This window comes from Musca autumnalis, unplaced genomic scaffold, assembly GCF_047663935.1.
Source record: "Musca autumnalis isolate F117 unplaced genomic scaffold, ASM4766393v1 scaffold_1, whole genome shotgun sequence".
Taxonomy (NCBI): Eukaryota; Metazoa; Arthropoda; class Insecta; order Diptera; family Muscidae; genus Musca; species Musca autumnalis.
This window is the reverse complement of record NW_027411644.1, coordinates 173,742,681-173,760,575: the sequence shown is the minus strand read 5'-3', so window position 1 is coordinate 173,760,575 and position 17,895 is coordinate 173,742,681. Positions and strand designations below refer to the sequence as shown.

Sequence of the window (17,895 nt, the reverse complement as noted above, 5' to 3'; positions counted from 1 at the left end):
TAAAGAAATTCAAGCTTGGAAATTATCTTTTTCACATCCGCTTCTCAAGACATCTAACCAATGATGAAAACATTCACAAAATTTAAATCTTCAAACAAAAGGAAAACATCATACTTACTTCATTATTAGATAATTTTCAGTCATTCCGAATCATGTATATACTTATATATTCCTTGTCCTACTGCTAATTAAAATGTTCGAATGTCTTTGTTTAAAATTTAAGCCGTATCCTTATATATTTGTTAGATATTATCATCGTGTTCATATATATATATTACGTACTCTACACATGTTTTATTTTTCTTTAGTTTTTTTTTTCTTACGAGCGTTATAATTTCTATTAACAAATATTTTATTATTATTTTTATTTTCTATGAACAATTATATCCTCTTTTATAAAAAAAGATTTCATATCTTATTTCGAAAAGTAATTAAATTAAATATGAATTGAAAATACGCTTATGTTTGGACTACAAAAATTATCTTTTTCGTACGGAAATTCATTCAATAATGAAATGGAAAATGATGATGCTTAACTTAGTCTATGTCTATGGGTGTGTGTGTGTATGTTGCGGGGATAATATGCACGCTCTCTATTCACTTAACACTTAAAATAACTTATGATAAAGACTTTACATCTAGAAAGAAGAGATGTTAGTGACACAAATACAAAATTATACAATATATAAAATCTTAAAGGATTTGAAATGAGATTTTTTTCGTTCTTTGTAGGATTTTTTTTCTTACTTTTCCGAATTTTATAAAACAGAACTTATACATAAATACAATATGGAGAAGGTTGTGTTTTTTCTTTTATAAATAACTTAGCTATACATTAGGTAAGTGTGGGCGTGTGAATATGGGTGTTTTGAGAAATGGCTGAACAGTATTATACAAATAGCAAAATTATTATGAAGGTTTATGCAATGATCTCTGGATATTTTATATGTTATTGAAACGTATAACGTGCTGGTAAGTTTCAGTTATTATTTTTTTGTTATTGTTGCAGTAAAAGTAATGGTGTATTGTATTGTAAAAGAAAAACCCAAACGACTGGATAGTTTATAATCAACGTGGATAGTTACTGCTTTACGTCACATCATCTGACGAAGGTGTTTGGTGTTGATGTCTTTGTTGTTGTTGTTGATCGTCTTGCAATTGTTCTCTTTCGATATTGGCATTATTATTATTTTCAGCAATTTCATTGATATTATCAAAATTAAAGGCTGCTGCTGGGTGATGGGAAGACGATGACGAAGGCATGACGTAGCCAACTCCGCTACCATCAACACGACGATTTAGCATATCATTTGATTCATTTAAAATATTTTCAGTCTCTTCATTATTTTGTTGTGGATGTGTTATATTTAGATTTCGCGATCCTGACACTATTGTGTCCATAGCCGAAAGCGAAGAGTTTGAGGATGTTTGCAACGTTGGAGGAGGTGTTTGGGATAGAGCATTACTTAAAAAACTATTACTACTCGATGAAATATCTTCCAGGTAGGGATGCAAGGCTAAGGCTGTGGGTCGCATTGTTGTTGTTTCTGTCAATTGTGATGTTGTTGTTGTTGAAAATTGTTGTTCTTGTTGTTCGAGATTTTGTAGATTTTGCTGTTCTTCCAAATTTGTAAGATTTAATGAGCTCTCCTCCTCAAGTGGCATTTCAGCATCCGTCTCCGGTTCCTCATCGATGTTTTCTTCATCATCGTAATCTTCTTCCATACCGGGAGGAATTACTGTTTGATTTAAGCTGTTGTCAGAATTACAATTTCCTTGTGTAACAGTAATGGGTCTGGCTTCCAATTTAAGGTCATCCTTTTGGCTAACAACACCGGTTATGGTGTCCTCACATTCATCGGGAGGAAGAGATTTTATAGAGGCAATATCAAATGCACTTTGTGAGGAGGCAAGTTGTGGTAACATTGAGTTCTCAGTTTGGTTAGAAACTTTTACGGTTGAGGGGTCAAGTTGTGGTAATATTGGATTCTCAATTTGGTTGGGAACTTGTATAGCTGTGGGGTCAATTTGTGCCAACATTGGATTTTCATTTTGATTGGAAACTTGTATAGCTGTGGGGTCAATTTGTGGAAACATTGGGTTTTCATTTTGATTAGGAATTTGAATGGCTGTGGGGGCAAATTGCGGTAACATTGGATTCTCAATTTGATTGGGAATTTGTGTGGCTGTTGGGGCAAGTTGTGGTAATATTGGATTCTCATTTTCCTTAGAAATTTGTATGGTAGTCAAGAGTCTTTCATTGTTCAAAGAACATGCTGGATTAACCATTTCATTAGGAACACCATTCACTTCCATATTTTCACTTAGACCCGTGGGATTCAGAATAGGTTCAGTTATGCCTGTTGTTGAGTCAACCACTCCTGTCATTGCAACGAGAATTTCGCAATTATTCGTTTCATTTTGAATACTATTGGTAGTTATTTCCATGGGGGTTTCAGTTTGGGTTGGAAGTTCAGACGTTCTTTCTTCACTTGAAGTCGGCTGAGTTGTTGTTGGTGTAAGTTGTGGTAAATGCATTTGTTGTTGTTGATGTTTTTCAACATGGCCATCATGCTCCACAGATGATATTTCCATTGGCATAATGGAATTATCTAACGTTTCTGTCGTAGTTATTTCTGTTAAACTCTGGTTAGGCCCCTGGAAATCGTCTATATCTTGATTTGTTTCCATATGATTTTCCATTTTCACCATTACATTTTCCTGACTCACCAATGGCGATTCCGTTTCTATTGGAAAATGCTTGCTTAAATCTAATGAGCCACTGGCAACTGAGGCAATTTTCAAAATTGGCATTGTTTCTGGTTGTTGTTGAGGTTCAAGATGTTGCTCCTCTTCAATAGCAGGGGAAGCAGGTGCAACATCATCGTAATCTGGTTTTTCTTGTTTAATATGTATCACTGCTGATGGATTAGCTTCGTTATCAATACTGATTGTAGGGGTTTCCTGTGACATTTGTCCTGGAGCATTGCTGCAAATGTTGGCTATAACAAACTTAGGCAACGGTTTAACATCATTGGGTTCATTTTCGTCATCTGCTTTTTGAGGAACATCTTCCTTGTTGGCCTCATCTTGATCAGGCATTTCTTCATTATCACTTATGTGGCTAGTTTCCTCAGCATCATCATCTTCATTATCCTCATCTATATTACTGGGAGTTTCATTAGATTTGGCTGCTTCTTCATCGTCGCCCTCGCCGATATCTGTATTATTTTCATTATCACTTAAATCTGTTTCTTCTTCATCGTCTTCCTGTGGTGCATTGGTTTCACTCAGTTCGGGTGGATATTCTAATTCCCTATATTCTCTTTCCTCTTCTTCTTCATCCTCCTCGTCCTCCTCCTCTTCTTCTTCACCATCTTCATCCACTTCTTCCTCCTCGTCGTCATCTTCTTCTTCGGCTTCATCTACAGCCTCACTTTCATTATCTACATGGTCTTCCTCTTCTTCCATGTCTGTAACATCTTCATCTTCATTCACTTCTGATGCTTCATTATATTCCTCATGTTCATCATGATTTCCAGCTGATAAACTATGTTCCTTGTGTACTTTGCGTTTCTTTATGCCATTCAAGGAGTAGTTGCGTGAGCGTACCTGTTTCTTAGGTTTAATTTGGACATCATTGATTTCCAAATCCTTCTCCTGTTTTATTGTAATATTATTGAAATCGATGGTTGATATATAGGCTTGTTCTTCGGCTGTAAAGTTTGGAGTTGCTGGCTCTTCATTGTTGCTTCTGATAGGCGAAGATGCTGGTGAGGGAGTTGGGGATGGAGTGGTGGTTGATGTTCTGTCGGGAGATGGTGGCACAGGTTCTTCATCCGCATAACCACGATTTTGTGGTTCCGGTTTAATGAATATGGGTACAAAATCATTTTGTTCTTCTGCGGGTGCACTTGCCGGAGGCAATGTAACTCCACTTTGTACTGCAGATATTTGTAAAACAGGCAGAGGAGGAGGATTATTCGTTTTGGCAGTTGACTTGCAAGCTTTATTACGACTTTTATTAGGTGTGGATGTTTTAGCAGGAGGTGTTGAAACTTTGAGAGTTAATTTTGTCTTTAGAGTTGGTAGCTTTTCACTGGGAGTGGTTGCTTTATGGGTTGATTTCAAGGGTGATTTCTTGTGCAGTTGATTGTCCGGTTCGTTTTCTTCTTCCTCATGCTCGTCCTCTTCTTCTTCTTCACCTTCATCGTCGTGATGATCATGCTCCATGTCTGTTGCATGTTCCTTTGTTTCATCTGTTTCCATTGGAATGCCGCCGGTAACATTGGTAATTTGCAAAGTTGGAGCAGCCGTTGGAGCCATAATGTCATTACCACCAGAAACATGTGTAATTTTTAACATTCGATCTAATTCTTCGCGATTGGGTTTAACATCTTCCTGTTCCGAAGAAATATTATGCTGCTGATGATTATTGAGATGGTCTTCACTACTCGATAAGTTGCCGCCAGCTCCAGTAACATTGGCAGCATTAAACTCCACACCCTCGGAAATGCACGAAATTTGTAATTGCATTATTGGTATTGATGTCATGATGGTAGCCTCTGGTTGGGGACGATTTAGTATTGAATTAATTGCTGGAGTTGGCTCGTCCGTTTCCATTGCATCCAATGGCTCCGTTTTAATATGAACTGTTGTATTAGCACCAGCAGCCGTTCCCGTTTCTGTTACATGATTTTGAGTATTAAGCGAATCACGAGAGTTTTGCTCTTCCCCATGCTCCTTAGGTGTCTTTTGTTTGTCCTTCTCCTTGTCCTTGTGTTTCTTTTTCTTTTTACGTTTTTCTTTCTTGTCAACAGCTTCTTGTTCAATTATAGAGGAATTTAGTTGGCCATGTTCTTTGCGTATTTTTAATTTCAAACCAAAGCCACATGATTTGTTTAGACCACCTTCAGCCGATTCAGTTTGTCCAGCATCTGTATTATTTTCTTCAATTTCTTGTTTGATTTGAATTTTAGGTTCTTCTTCTTCTTTATTTGCCGAGTTCTCGGCATTTCCATCTTCCGGATCGCTCTCTTCATTGTGATGATAATCATTTTGGAAACCATCATCCATATTGTGGTCACCTGCTGCCTCATCATCACTGGCTTCGCCGCCTCCTGGTGTTACTTCCGGTTCAACATGGACCTCTGGTTCATGTTTTATACTCACCAAAGCATCTAGGGTGGATTTCAGTAATTCATCTACCCGTCTTAGTTCTTTTTTAGAAACACCTTTTTTACCCGATTTTTTGCTTCCGCTGCCACTCGTTGTTGGTGAATCTTCAATATTAGCAACGCATACACGATTATTAGGCGTCATTAGTAGTGGTGAGGATAGCCTAGTTAATTGCACCACAGGTGTCAATTCCAATGGCAAACCGGAAATACGAGCCATTTCTTCTGCCGCGGCTTCAACTTCATTTTCATTTTTGATGCGGACTTCATCTTCCTGAGCCTCAACGGCCGGCGCAATATGTTTGGAATAGTTGAGATAGCTTTTGATACATAACGCGGAATGTCGAACATATTCGGTTTCAGAGCGCTGTAAACGATTGCATCCAGCACAACGTCTTGTTTTTACAGCACATGGATGGGTATTGTATAGGAAATTTGTGGCATATGTTACGTGACATTGTGGACATTCTCTATCTAAGACCAAAAATGCTGCGGGTGTTTCAATGCTATGTTCATGTAAATGTCTGTAAAGGGAAAAAAGAGATATAAGAATTGTGTTAGTAAATGGAAAGAAAAAAATTACATAATGGTGGAAAAAAATAAAATCTTTTGGCTTGAGTCAAGTTTAAGGTTTGTTCAGATCAGATTGTCATATGTTCTGGTGGTAGCCCTTGGGGCGGAAATTTAATCTTCCCGAAACATTGGCCTTTCCATTAGTATCCACCCACGAAAACGTGTACTTTTTAAAAGGGAATTTTTTTTATAAGAAATTTTATCGCGAAGACTGTTTTGGACTCTGTCTATTGCGAAAGTCTTTAAATCCCGCACGAAGACCGACAACCCCGGAAAATTATGATTTCTAGAATCTAGAATTTACATGATTCAAAATATGATATTGGTTGGCTTTCAAAAAAAAAATTAAATTATGGGTATTCGCGGAACTTTGATGGTTCATATCTCGGGAAGTGTGTACTTCCGCAATACGTTTCGTTTTATTTAGGGCCCCAAGTGTTATCGACGGTAGATATGAAAGTGAAAAAGATCGGAGATCAGGTCTTAAGCTTGATTTGTTGCCCATAATGATCAAAGGTGTTCATTAAAAAATGTATCGACTGTTTTACTATTGGTTAGGTTATATGTAATTGTAATCTTTGACTACATACCTTGCATAGGCATATGTACTGACAATCGATTCACCACATAGACCGCAGACATAGGGTGTCTTTGAAAGTTTATGCCACAGCTGATGATTCTTAATATCGAAACTTTTAGAAATGGTTTCATTGCAGGCGGTACAAACATAACGTTCAATTTTCGGTATATGATGTAAACGTAAATGAGCTTCGAGTTTTCCTTTTGTAGCAAAACGTTCTGTGCATATGTTGCAGCCATGTTTATGTTTTGCTGTGGGATTTGGAGTAGCTGTCGCTGCAGGTGTTGACGCCGTAGCAGTTGTTGGCTCTTCCTTAACTTCCTCTTTGCTATAATTGTAAGTTGATTTTTTGTGAATAAGAAAACAATAAAATAGGCAATAATATTTATCAAACCTTACATTTCGTCTTTAACCGGGACATCTTCTTCTTGTTTAGCCTCTTTGGCTTTATGTTTGTTCTTCTTTGTGGATGAGAGTGCTTCTTTACAATCCTTTTTGGTAGCTGTGGCTTCTTTATTATCCTTTTTGTTAGATACTGCTTCCTTATTATCCTTTTTGTTAGATGCTGTTTCTTTGCTATCCTTTTTAGTGACTGCTGCTTCCTTATTATCCTTTTTGGTGGCTACTGTTTCTTTGCTATCCTTTTTGGCAGTTGCCACTTCTTTGCTATCCTTTTTAAGTGTCAGCAGTTCTTTATCTTTTTTTGGCGCTGCCGTTTCTTTATTATCCTTGTGTTCCTTCTTGGAAAGCTTCTCTTTTCCATCTTTTTTTGATGATGCGGTCGTTGTTGTTTCTTTGCTGTAAATTAAGATATATAAATAAAAAATTACAAACAATATTCAAGAAATATATGTCATGGGTGCTATTATTGTAAAGGGACCTAGGGGTGCGTGGTTGACGGTATCAACTGCTTTTGTTCGGTCAATCATCATTTGTCAGCGTGATATACACGTTGGACACATGTACCCGGGCAGTCCCACATTTTTCTGCTACCTCTATACATCCCATGTATTGTCACTGGAGTCAAGGTTGAACCAAATATAATCGTACTGGCACAATCTTTTCTCAGTACATTGTAACCATCACAACTTTTAATTATCAATTATCTCTGCAAATATTTATGATTTATTAAAATTTTCCAAAAACAATTACCTCTCTTCCTTGACCGCAGTTTCTTTAGCTTCTTCTTTAATAGCTTCCTTGGCTTCTTTTTCCTTCATAAGTTTCATTTTTCGTGTAACCACCTCTCGTCTAGAAATTGTATATTATTGATTATATTTATATGATATATATTTTCTTGTTTATATTTAAAATCCTTGGGCTTATCTAAAGTATCCAAAATTTTTGGGAACAAAACTTTGTTTAATGAACAATGCCTTGTATATGGAAATAGCTCAAGGGTCAGTAAAAAGCAGAAACAAATACGTATTGAGAAAAATCTTTATAAATCACTGTATATAGTTGTCATACAGCAAGTAAATGAATACATTTACTCTAAAGACAAGCTATGCCAGGCAACTTCTTAATACAAAAACAAGAAAATATTATTTCTTTTATTTCATACTCACCCCTCTTCCTTAACGGCAACATCCTTTTCTTCTTCTTTCGACTCCCTTGATTCTTTTCCTTTTAATTTAGCTTTTTTTGTGGCCGCCTCTTTTAGAGATGCCGCTGCTAAACGTAGCTTCTTATTACTTACTACCGGTGCTGCTACAACCACCGGCGCCGTTTCCACTTCGGCTTTTCTCTTACGATTTAGTAGTTTATTGGGAACTGATGGTGGCACCACTGGCGGTTCCTCTTTAACTTCAACTTTAGGTTTCGGCTCAACAACTACTGTCTTTTTAACAATATTTTTAAGACCCAATAACTTTCTTGTCTGTTCATAGGTAGCATAACACATTTCACGGAACTCATAGAAATCGTTTATTTTGTCGACACAAAGTGTACACATGGTCTGCGGCATTCGATCGTCCTTTGTTATCTAAAATCGACGGAACATGGTAAGTAATGCAAAATACAACAAAACACAACCTCCCCTCTTTCACACATTTATGTTAGTTGTGCAGCAAAATATGCACCCAACATCTCAATACGCCCCCCTCTACCTACCAACAATCCTATAAGTACATTTATTTTCTGGGACATCTCCGGTTCTTTCTCAACATCAACGGCTTCATCTTCATTTGCAGGTTGTGGCTTATCGTCTGACAATATGGGAACCATATCGGGATAATCCATACCACATAATCGACAAATTTTATATAAATTCGCCTTTAGCTTTCTATCGATTTTAATAGCGAAACCAGACATTTTTGTGTGATTCTTTGAAAATTGTGTGGATATATTTATTTTCTTTTTAATTCAACCTCATTGGGATAGCATTGTGCTCCATAATTGTTTTTTATTTGTTGTTTAATGTTTCTTTTTCATATTTTTTGTACAAAATATTTTGTAAATTATTTTTTCTTCTCCCACAAATACCACAAATACACAAGCAACCCTAAATTTTTCATTGACAGTTTAAATGTAAATTGAGTACCCGCATTGCCAACCTCATATCCATAAAAATCAGATGGGATCTGTAGATCGAAATATAAAACAAAATAGAACAAACCCCAAACGCCATCTATTAACCCCATGGTTTAATAATAAAGGTTAGCCAAAGCTTTATGTCAATTTAAATTTTTTTCATTCGAGTATGCCTAAAACTTCAAAACAATATAAACAAACTGTGTATGTGTGTGTGGTGTTTGAATAATATGCCAAACAATTTTAAAAACAATCGAATTCAATGATTTTTAAAATTGTTTTTAGACCATTTGTATGGAAGAAATTGGTGAGATTTGCATTGAAACAATCAGTTTATCATATTCACAACTCGATTATGTGGAGAAAACTTAACTCTTCATTCATTTTTCGCGTTTTTTATAAAATGCTCAAAAAATGCATTGTAAACAAACCCACTTGTTGCTTTTATTTTGAAGTTTTAGGAATTCAAGAAAAACAAGGGTTCTATAGATTTTTTTCATTTAAATCTACCTCTTTACTTATACCATGATTAACCCGCTTCGAGAGCATTTATTTGACGTTTGCGCTATGGAATTGACATTTGAAATTCATAGAGTTGTATACAGGTATGTGATGAATTTCGAATCGATTTGCAATGAAAACGATTTTTCCAAAACGAGTGAATTGTCTTTAGATGTGATGGGATCCGCATCGAATTTCAATTCCACGTTGTTTCAATTTCATTAAATTCCCACAAACAAAAAACGGACCGGTGATCCCTAATCTGCAGTTGAAAGAAGAAAAATAGAAATAAAAGCTCTGTTCCAGAACTAAAAAGTTTTTAAAATTTTTACCACTTTTACACATTTTGCGTTCCCGTACACAAAATTTATATGAAAATCGTTTACGACTTTTACAACTTTTACCACTTCATAAAGTACGGGAACAGGCCAAAAGGTAGAAACAGTTTCATGTAAAATACTAAAGGCAAAGTACTACCTAATTCAAATGAATTAGGTAGCTTTTGAGTTAGGTAGTACTTGGCCTTTAATTTTTTACACAAATCTGAGCGTGAAGAAAGCGGCGTATTTCATTGTGTTTCTACCTTAAAAAACACTTTTTTAGTCTTGGCGATGGCAAAAGCCGAAAAAATGTAACAACAAATAAAATAAATTTGTGTTCTTGTTTAAATTGGCCTATATGGAAGTTTAGTGTGGAAATTCTTGTCCAATTACATGAAGAACTTTAAAACAGTGCAAAAAAACATAATAAGCGGATGTCTTCACTAATCTAGAGGAAAGAAACATGTTCAAAGTAGATTTTTTGATCCGTGTTTTTTTTTTATCGAAATATCAAATATTTCCTTAACAAATGAAAATTTAAAAGAGAATAACAAAGAATTTTCTAATGAAAATTTTCATAGTCTGGCATAAGACATAGAACAAAATGGAATATGAAACCGATATCGAAAAAAATTCGATGTCGGAAAATGTATATGCATCACACCTACAATCGTTTTTGACTCGTTTTGAGCTCGAAATCGATTTCCATCACATACCTGATAGTTCATGAATCATGAACGAACTAGTTCAATTGAACTATTCATCGAAGAGAACGTATGAACTAGATCCCAGCAAAAAATTTTGGAACTCTTATGTTACACTCTGAAACTTTCAAACGAAACTTTCCCATTATTTTGGCGTTCTTAGGTCGAGTTCCCCATTAAAGTAATTTCATAAAATTACGTTTGTATGGAACTCGATCTATGAACGCCAAAATAATGGGAAAGTTTCGTATGAAAGTTTTAGCGTGTAACATAAGAGGAAGTTGTGTAATTGGAGTTATGATTTCACAATTGCTCTGTTCCAGAACCTGCAAGAAGCTACTACTTTTTACTACGATAACAATTTTTCCTTTATGTTATCGAAAAAAATAGTTAAAATTAGTAGATTCTTGCAGTACTGGAACAGACCTAATATCTTTCGATGTAGTCCAACAGAGTTATGAAAAATGCACTCCGCTCGATACTTTTATAAGCAGTTGCTGTAGAGATCCCTATAGAAAAAACCAGCTGGTTGATCCTTATATGTACATTTCTTTAAAAGACGAACAAGAGTGTATATATTTCGGAGAATTTGTTATAAAATAAAGAAATAAAAACTTATGTTGGGAACATTTTGCGGTAATTCACGAAACGGAAATTTTTAACGGAGGTCATTTGGAGTCCATGTCGAAAGCTGAAGTAGTGATGGGAAGGCAACATAAAAAACCTTTAGGATGATGAAGCAAAATCAGATGCGTTTGTATTAAATTGAGAACGGAAGAAGTAAGCTCAAATGTGATTGAATTTAATGGAAATTTTTTTTTTAAATTTGTGTTTATATAATAAATATAATAAATCTCTTTGAGTTCTTGTTTTAAACAAATAATAAATGAATTTTATTTATTTTGGGATATTCCGCAATGGCTTGCATTTTTATTGCATCTTTATACTGACTAAAAGTGCAATCCGAAAAGTGCCTTTAAATTCAATTCAAAACACTACATAAAAAACTGTGATTTGGATCGAAAATGGAGTGCATCCTAGCTGGGTGCTGTGGAAGCAAAATGGAGTGCATCCTAGCTGCGCGCTCTCTTGTAAAATTCATAAGTGAATTCATAGGAAAAGATGTACTCCAACGGCAATTGTACTTTTTGCTGGTGATCAGTTTATATAGTTCATTAGGCCATGTTTATATTATAGCTTTTTGCAGGGTTAACCTTCTTTATGAGGATTTGTTTGAAATATTATTTAATCTAATTTACTTATTTCATTTCGTAACAAAGCCTATCAACAGGCCGTTAAAGTTACACAAAACAACTTGTCATAAACTACTCTAGAAGGTATCTTAAAACTATTGTTGGCGTGATACCAGTGGTTTTGAAACCCAAAAAGAAAAGAGATAAAAAAAATTTTGTGTATGTAATTTTATGTAGATTTATTTTCAATTCTTTGTTGAAAAGTAGATGAGTTTCAAGGAAACGTGCAGTTGCATAGGAGCATAATAGCGCTAACAAGGTCGTAATCAACAACGGAGACCGCAGCATTGGAAAGCGCCCCTCTGCATCCGAGCTGAGCTAATGTGACTATTAGGAGAGAATGAATATTCTCTCCCAGCATCCGAACCAGGCGAATATGACTCCTAAAAGAAAGGAAGAGAAGATTTGCCCATTGAGCTCGAAAGAGCGGCCAATTAATGCGGTTAATTGTAATGCTGCGGAAGGGGAAAACAATAGCTTTGTTCCCGTACTTTTTAATAGTAAAACTCGTAAAAGAGAAGAAGAGAGAAAATTTGTTGTCAAACAAAAGTTTTTTCATAAAGTTCGGGAACGCAAAAATGGAAAAAACGTAAAAAAAACTGGAACAAATGTCAAAGTTGGCGTACCAGCCAATCAGACGCCGGCATCCATGTTACTATTTTTTACACGCTCAAATTTGTCGAGTAAAAAGTTTTAAATAGAGCGCCATTTTTGTTTAAAGAGAAGTGAACATTTTACCCGAAACCCCGTTCCCGTACACAAAAAATTGTAAAATGTTCACTTCTCTTTAAAAAAAAATGGCGCCGAATAACGCTCTCTTTAAAAACTTTTTACTCGACAAATTTGAGCGTGTAAAAAATATGGTCTGTTCCTTTACTTTTAAAAATGGTAACAGTGGCAAAAAATGGTAAAAGTGGTGAACTGCTCCCATATAAATTGCGTGCTTTTTAAAGTAAAGAAACGCTTTGCAGGTTAAAAATGGTAAGAAATGGTAACCTCAGGTACGTAAAGGAACAGAGCAATAGTAACATGGATTCCGGCATGGATTGGCTGGTACGCCGACTTTGACATTTGTTCCAGCTTTTTTGACGTTTTTTTTTTCAATTTTTGCGTTCCCGAACTTTTAGAAAAAACTTTTGTGTTAGAACAATTTTTCTCTCTTTTACGAGTTTTACTATTAAAAAGTACGGGAACAGAGCTAATGTATCGAACATAAACTACTATAATAAGTCCCAATTTACATTAGGCCATTTTACTTGCGGCAATTGTCAGTTTGTGGGTGCGAGAGGGTGTTGAGAGGCAAAGGGTTACCATATGCCTCACCTCTCTCTCCTACAAAATGACAATTGCCGCAAGTAAACTCGCCCAATGTAAATTGGGACTAAAAAATTCTTTTTTTTAATACTCTAAAAAATTTTCGAATTTAATAAGAAAACAAATATTATTAGTGGCCCTATATCCCTCAAAGGAGTTTAAAGAAATAAATATATAAAGGCCCCCACTCATTTATCAGTCTGTGCCGTCAGTCCGATGAACCCTTTCTGTATGTGTGACTGACAAGTGTGTAGCACGAACCATCAGTCAAGTCTGAAAATCTTGAATTTCTCCTCCAAAAATGAGTGAATTCTACGTTTTTTTGTGTTACTACACCAACATTATTTTCTGTTTTAAAATTTGGTTATTGACAATTTAAAAATAAACACAATTCACCCAGACTGATGGGGGTTCATTTTGAAATCAAAACTATTCCCAGTTGTTTAATAAATAGCAATTTTCTACTTTGGCATAGTTATGTAACTAGTTACTCATTGATCCTAGTTACTTTACACCAGAACTGAGCAAAATCGAGAGAGAGGCAAATTTAAGGGAGAATTAATATTTAATTTTTCTTCATGTTTCATTACTTATTTCAAAATTTTTTAAACATTAATGTTGTCTAAAATCGTCCACAATGCAAATTATTAAAAAATATAAATAAAAAATTGCATAAACTTTTAATTGTTTGTCCCAATTTACATAGGCGAGTTTACTTGCGGCAATTGTCAATTTGTAGGTGAGAGAGGGTGCTGAGAGGTAAAGGGTTACCATATGCCTCACCTCTCTCTCCTACAAAATGACAATTGCCGCAAGTAAACTCGCCCAATGTAAATTGGGACTTTATGGTTCACAAAAAACTAAGAGTACGTTTTCACAGTGCTCACCCCTACTTTACACCCAAAAATGACACACAAAATAGCCTATAGCCTGCTATTGCCACTGGAAATGGGCTTTCCTGCCTATCATGTCAATTCACTAGTTACAGGTAATGCGGCGTGTAATATATTGACTATTTTATAGACTACCGATGGATAGTGTAATCGACAATGTTTCTCTCTTTTAATCTCTCTTCGACATTATTTCCTTTTTTTAACAAAATATAAAAAAATGTTCTGTCATATCGTTTATTCACAATTAAAAAAACGTATTTTGATGCGTTTGTTGTGCAAAAATTTATGATGCCAAAAAAAGAACGTGCTACGAGCTAAATTATAGAAAGGATGAACAATTTAAGAAGAATATTTATAATATTGTTACGAATGTAACTGATAGGTTTAAGTTAATTTAGTTTAATTTCCGTTAATTTAAAAATTTGAATTGTAACGTAAAGTTCGTATTACGCAGTTACTTTATTTAAGCAACAACAACTACCATGTAGAACTCTCTTCATCATTCTAGTTCTTTACCTTTCATAAATGCACTTTTATTTTGTTTTGCCATAATCATGTAATTATCGTTTAGTTTGTTACTTCTTGTATTTCGAGTATTTGTTTGTTGTTGTAATTACGTCATTACTGCGCTTGTCTACTTGTATATATGTGAGTATGGTTGTTCGCTTATGGGTACTTCACACGATATGTTTTTTACATATGAGTTGTCACTTTGCATATACATTTTGCATGGGAGAAGTGACAACTCATATGTAAAAAACATATCGTGTAAAGTACTCCTTAGTGCGAATGTGCGTCTGTGTGTTCACTGCACAGATTCGAGATGTTGCCAGATTTTGTGGATAATTCTAGACCAAAGAGATTTTGGGTATAAATAGCGGTAGGAACGGCAACATTGAGTGAATTGTGTTTTAAGCGTTGAACTGAACAGATCGGTTAAAGAAGTGCTGCGTGCTAACTAGATACAAGCTGTGTGCTTAGTAATTAAAGTCGGTTCAGAATAAGTGTAATAAAGTAAATAAAGCATTGTAGAAACGTAATCTAAAACGAACCCTGTTTTATTTGGTACAAATCGTACTGAGGAATAAAACAACGTCTACACGGAGATTAGTTAAACCTAATTCCGTAAAAATATATCTGTGGTAAGTATTGACATTTATCTTCACGAAATACTTTACCGCGTCATTTCATTAAACTTGTATACATTTTATTTCAGGAACTTTTGAATGATCTGAAGAACACACGAGAAAAACATTCTAAGGACCAAATAAACATAAGCCGCTGTATCAAGTAGTAACGCTCTAGTTCCAGTATCAAGGATCAAGATGGACCTGTCATATCCATAAGTATACAAGATTATATTCATGGCAGAATAAGAAGGTAATCTCATTAGAAAAACCCGTCCTTGAGCTGCCAAATACAACACTGCTTCGAAACAATATGAACGTTTTTGTTGTTATTGTATGTCAATGACAACAATAAAAACATACAGTTTTGTTTACATTCTCTTAAAATATTTGTGTATATAATTTGATTGGAGCAGAATAAAAAATGCGACCAAATATGGTAAGCAGCATGATACAACATCATGGTCATAACAGACCATGCAAGTTTACAGTGGCTGATGAGTTTAAAGGATCTGAGTGGGCGTCTCGCCCGCTGGTCATTGCAGCTCCAATCGTACAGTTTCCAAATCGAGCATCGCAAGGGCAAAGAAAATGTGGTGGCGGATACATTATCCAGGTTACCAACGGTCGAGGAACTGGATCTAAATCAAGTATTCGACTTCGAAACTAATGAATTCGAAAGCCCTGAATACGAAGCTCTCAAGAAGAATATAGAATCCAATCAAGATCGGCTTCCAGATATAAAAATTAAAGATGGCATGATATTTAAACGCATGAGGTCTGATGAAAACGAAATGTTAGGCGAATATGAATGGAGACTGTGGGTACCAGATTCACTGACCCATATTCTTATTGAAAAGGCCCATGATGCCCCCACAGCAGCTCATGGTGGAATGTCTAAAACCTTGAGCCGCCTAAGGCAACAATTCTATTGGCCAAACATGACGTCACAGGTCAGACAATACGTCGGCAAGTGTACAACGTGTAAAGAAACAAAGAGTGTGAATTATAAAACACAACCAACGATAGGCAATGAAGTGAAGACAGAGCGGCCCTTTCAAAAACTCTACGTTGATTTTTTGGGGAAATACCCCCGCTCAAAGAGTGGCAACGCGTACATATTCATTTTTAAAATGCATGAAAGAAGCCACGGCCTGTAATGTCGTGAAATTTCTTGTGGAGGAGATATTTCGAAAGTTTGGAGTCCCTGAAACTGTGCACAGCGACAATGGTGCACAGTTCAACTCCAAACAGTTTAAGGACATGATAGAGGCATATAATATAAAACATATGCAAACAGCACCATATTCACCACAAGCTAACTCGTCAGAACGGGTTAACCAATCCGTTCTGGCTGCAATCAGAGCCTACATGCAGAATGATCACAGGGACTGGGATCTATACATGTCGGAAATAGAGTGTGCGCTTCGGACCTCGGTACATGTGGCTACAGGCGTGACACCCTTCTTTGCCTTATTTGGCTACCACATGTACTCGAGCGGGTCCGATTACAACTTGGCAAGGAAGCTACAATCTCTAACAGAACACGAAATACTTAATCTTGATAGAAATGATCGTATGTTACTCATACGAGAAAAGATAAAAGAGAACATGCATAAAGCCTACGAGGTCAGTGCCAGGCGCTATAATGCAAGAGCCCGAGTGACCAAATTTGTCCCCGGCCAAGAAGTATTCCGTAGGAACTATATGCTTAGTGATTTTCAAAAGAACTTCAATGCCAAGTTCGCAAGAAAGTTCACAAAAGTTCGAATAAGCAAGCCCGTCGGAAATAATATGTATGAGGTCGAGGACCTCCAAGGCCGACCCTTAGGTGTAGCGCACTCAAAGGATCTCAAAATGTGATTAATTCTGTGATAAGCCTTTTTTGGCAGTAACCCGACTGTGATACCAAAGTAACTACGTGCAATATAGGATAAGTGCTTTTTGTGAATGTCCTATGTGTGTAGTTATAAGTTTTCATTGATAAACTTACCATCATATCAACTTACCATCACAGTCACTGCCATATAATTAAATTACACATGCCACCTCGTGGATACATAGTGATGAGTAATCCCAAAACAACACTAAAAGAAGAACCAAAGTAAATGATCTAATATATATACATAGCACGAATATACTTCCCTAAAACTTAGTTAACATAGGCCCGGCTAATGAGACGTCAGGGTGTGGGAGTTCCCCACGTTGGGTCTCACGAATCTAGCGGCATCAGTGCCTAACCCTCCGCACACCGTCTATTCCATCACCGGTTTGAAATAGCCGGAGTTTTGTTGCAGGAGGGGCAGCAAAGACGTATAAATCTACGCGACCGTATATGGGTGGGAGACCAGGCGTCTGGAAAAGGAGATATGTTTGAAGGCAGACCCAATGCAGATGGAGGGCCCATCAGTAGAATTTCCACCGAAATTAATCATTTATTCTAAAATAAACGATATTAATACCGCATAAACGTAATGAAATAATATTTACAAACCATGACCATGTAGTGTGATCTATTGTGAATGACCAGCCGGCTAATGCAAAAACAATAGAACACACAGACGGACAAACTCCATACCAAAACCAAATTTGCTTTCCAACTTATAATAGTGTTGATACTTCTGAACCAATTCTTTCTCTTGATGCTTGCTGTTTCTTGGGGTATCGTGGTTCACAAGCTTTTTGTAGTAATTCTTCTTATTCCCCGTCAAAATTATTGTTTTCCTCGGCAAAGGGCTAAATGAATGTTGATGTTGATTTTATTTATCGTTGATAGGGATCTATTGTCTGTAATATACCAACAGCTGTCAAAATGTAGCTGTCACCTGTTCGGTACTAAAAAGTACAGGGTAGTCATGTTCCATCCCTGAATGATAGCGTATGGCCGACTGGCAGAAAAAAATAACAATTTAAATGTATGA

General features: G+C 36.0%; 1 protein-coding gene across 1 annotated transcript; it reads right to left on the bottom strand.

Annotated features, from left to right (window-relative positions):
* Positions 1 to 206: 206 nt before the first annotated feature.
* On the bottom strand, positions 207 to 8,866 carry LOC141388763 (uncharacterized). Its single transcript, XM_073959004.1, has 6 exons — positions 8,443 to 8,866; positions 7,899 to 8,314; positions 7,483 to 7,581; positions 6,730 to 7,128; positions 6,341 to 6,658; positions 207 to 5,701 (listed from the first exon to the last, which is right to left on the bottom strand). The coding sequence occupies exons 1-6, from the start codon at positions 8,641 to 8,643 to the stop codon at positions 1,090 to 1,092; spliced, it is 6,045 nt and encodes a 2,014-aa protein (XP_073815105.1). The 5' UTR covers positions 8,644 to 8,866; the 3' UTR covers positions 207 to 1,089.
* Between the last annotated feature and the right edge of the window lie 9,029 nt (positions 8,867 to 17,895).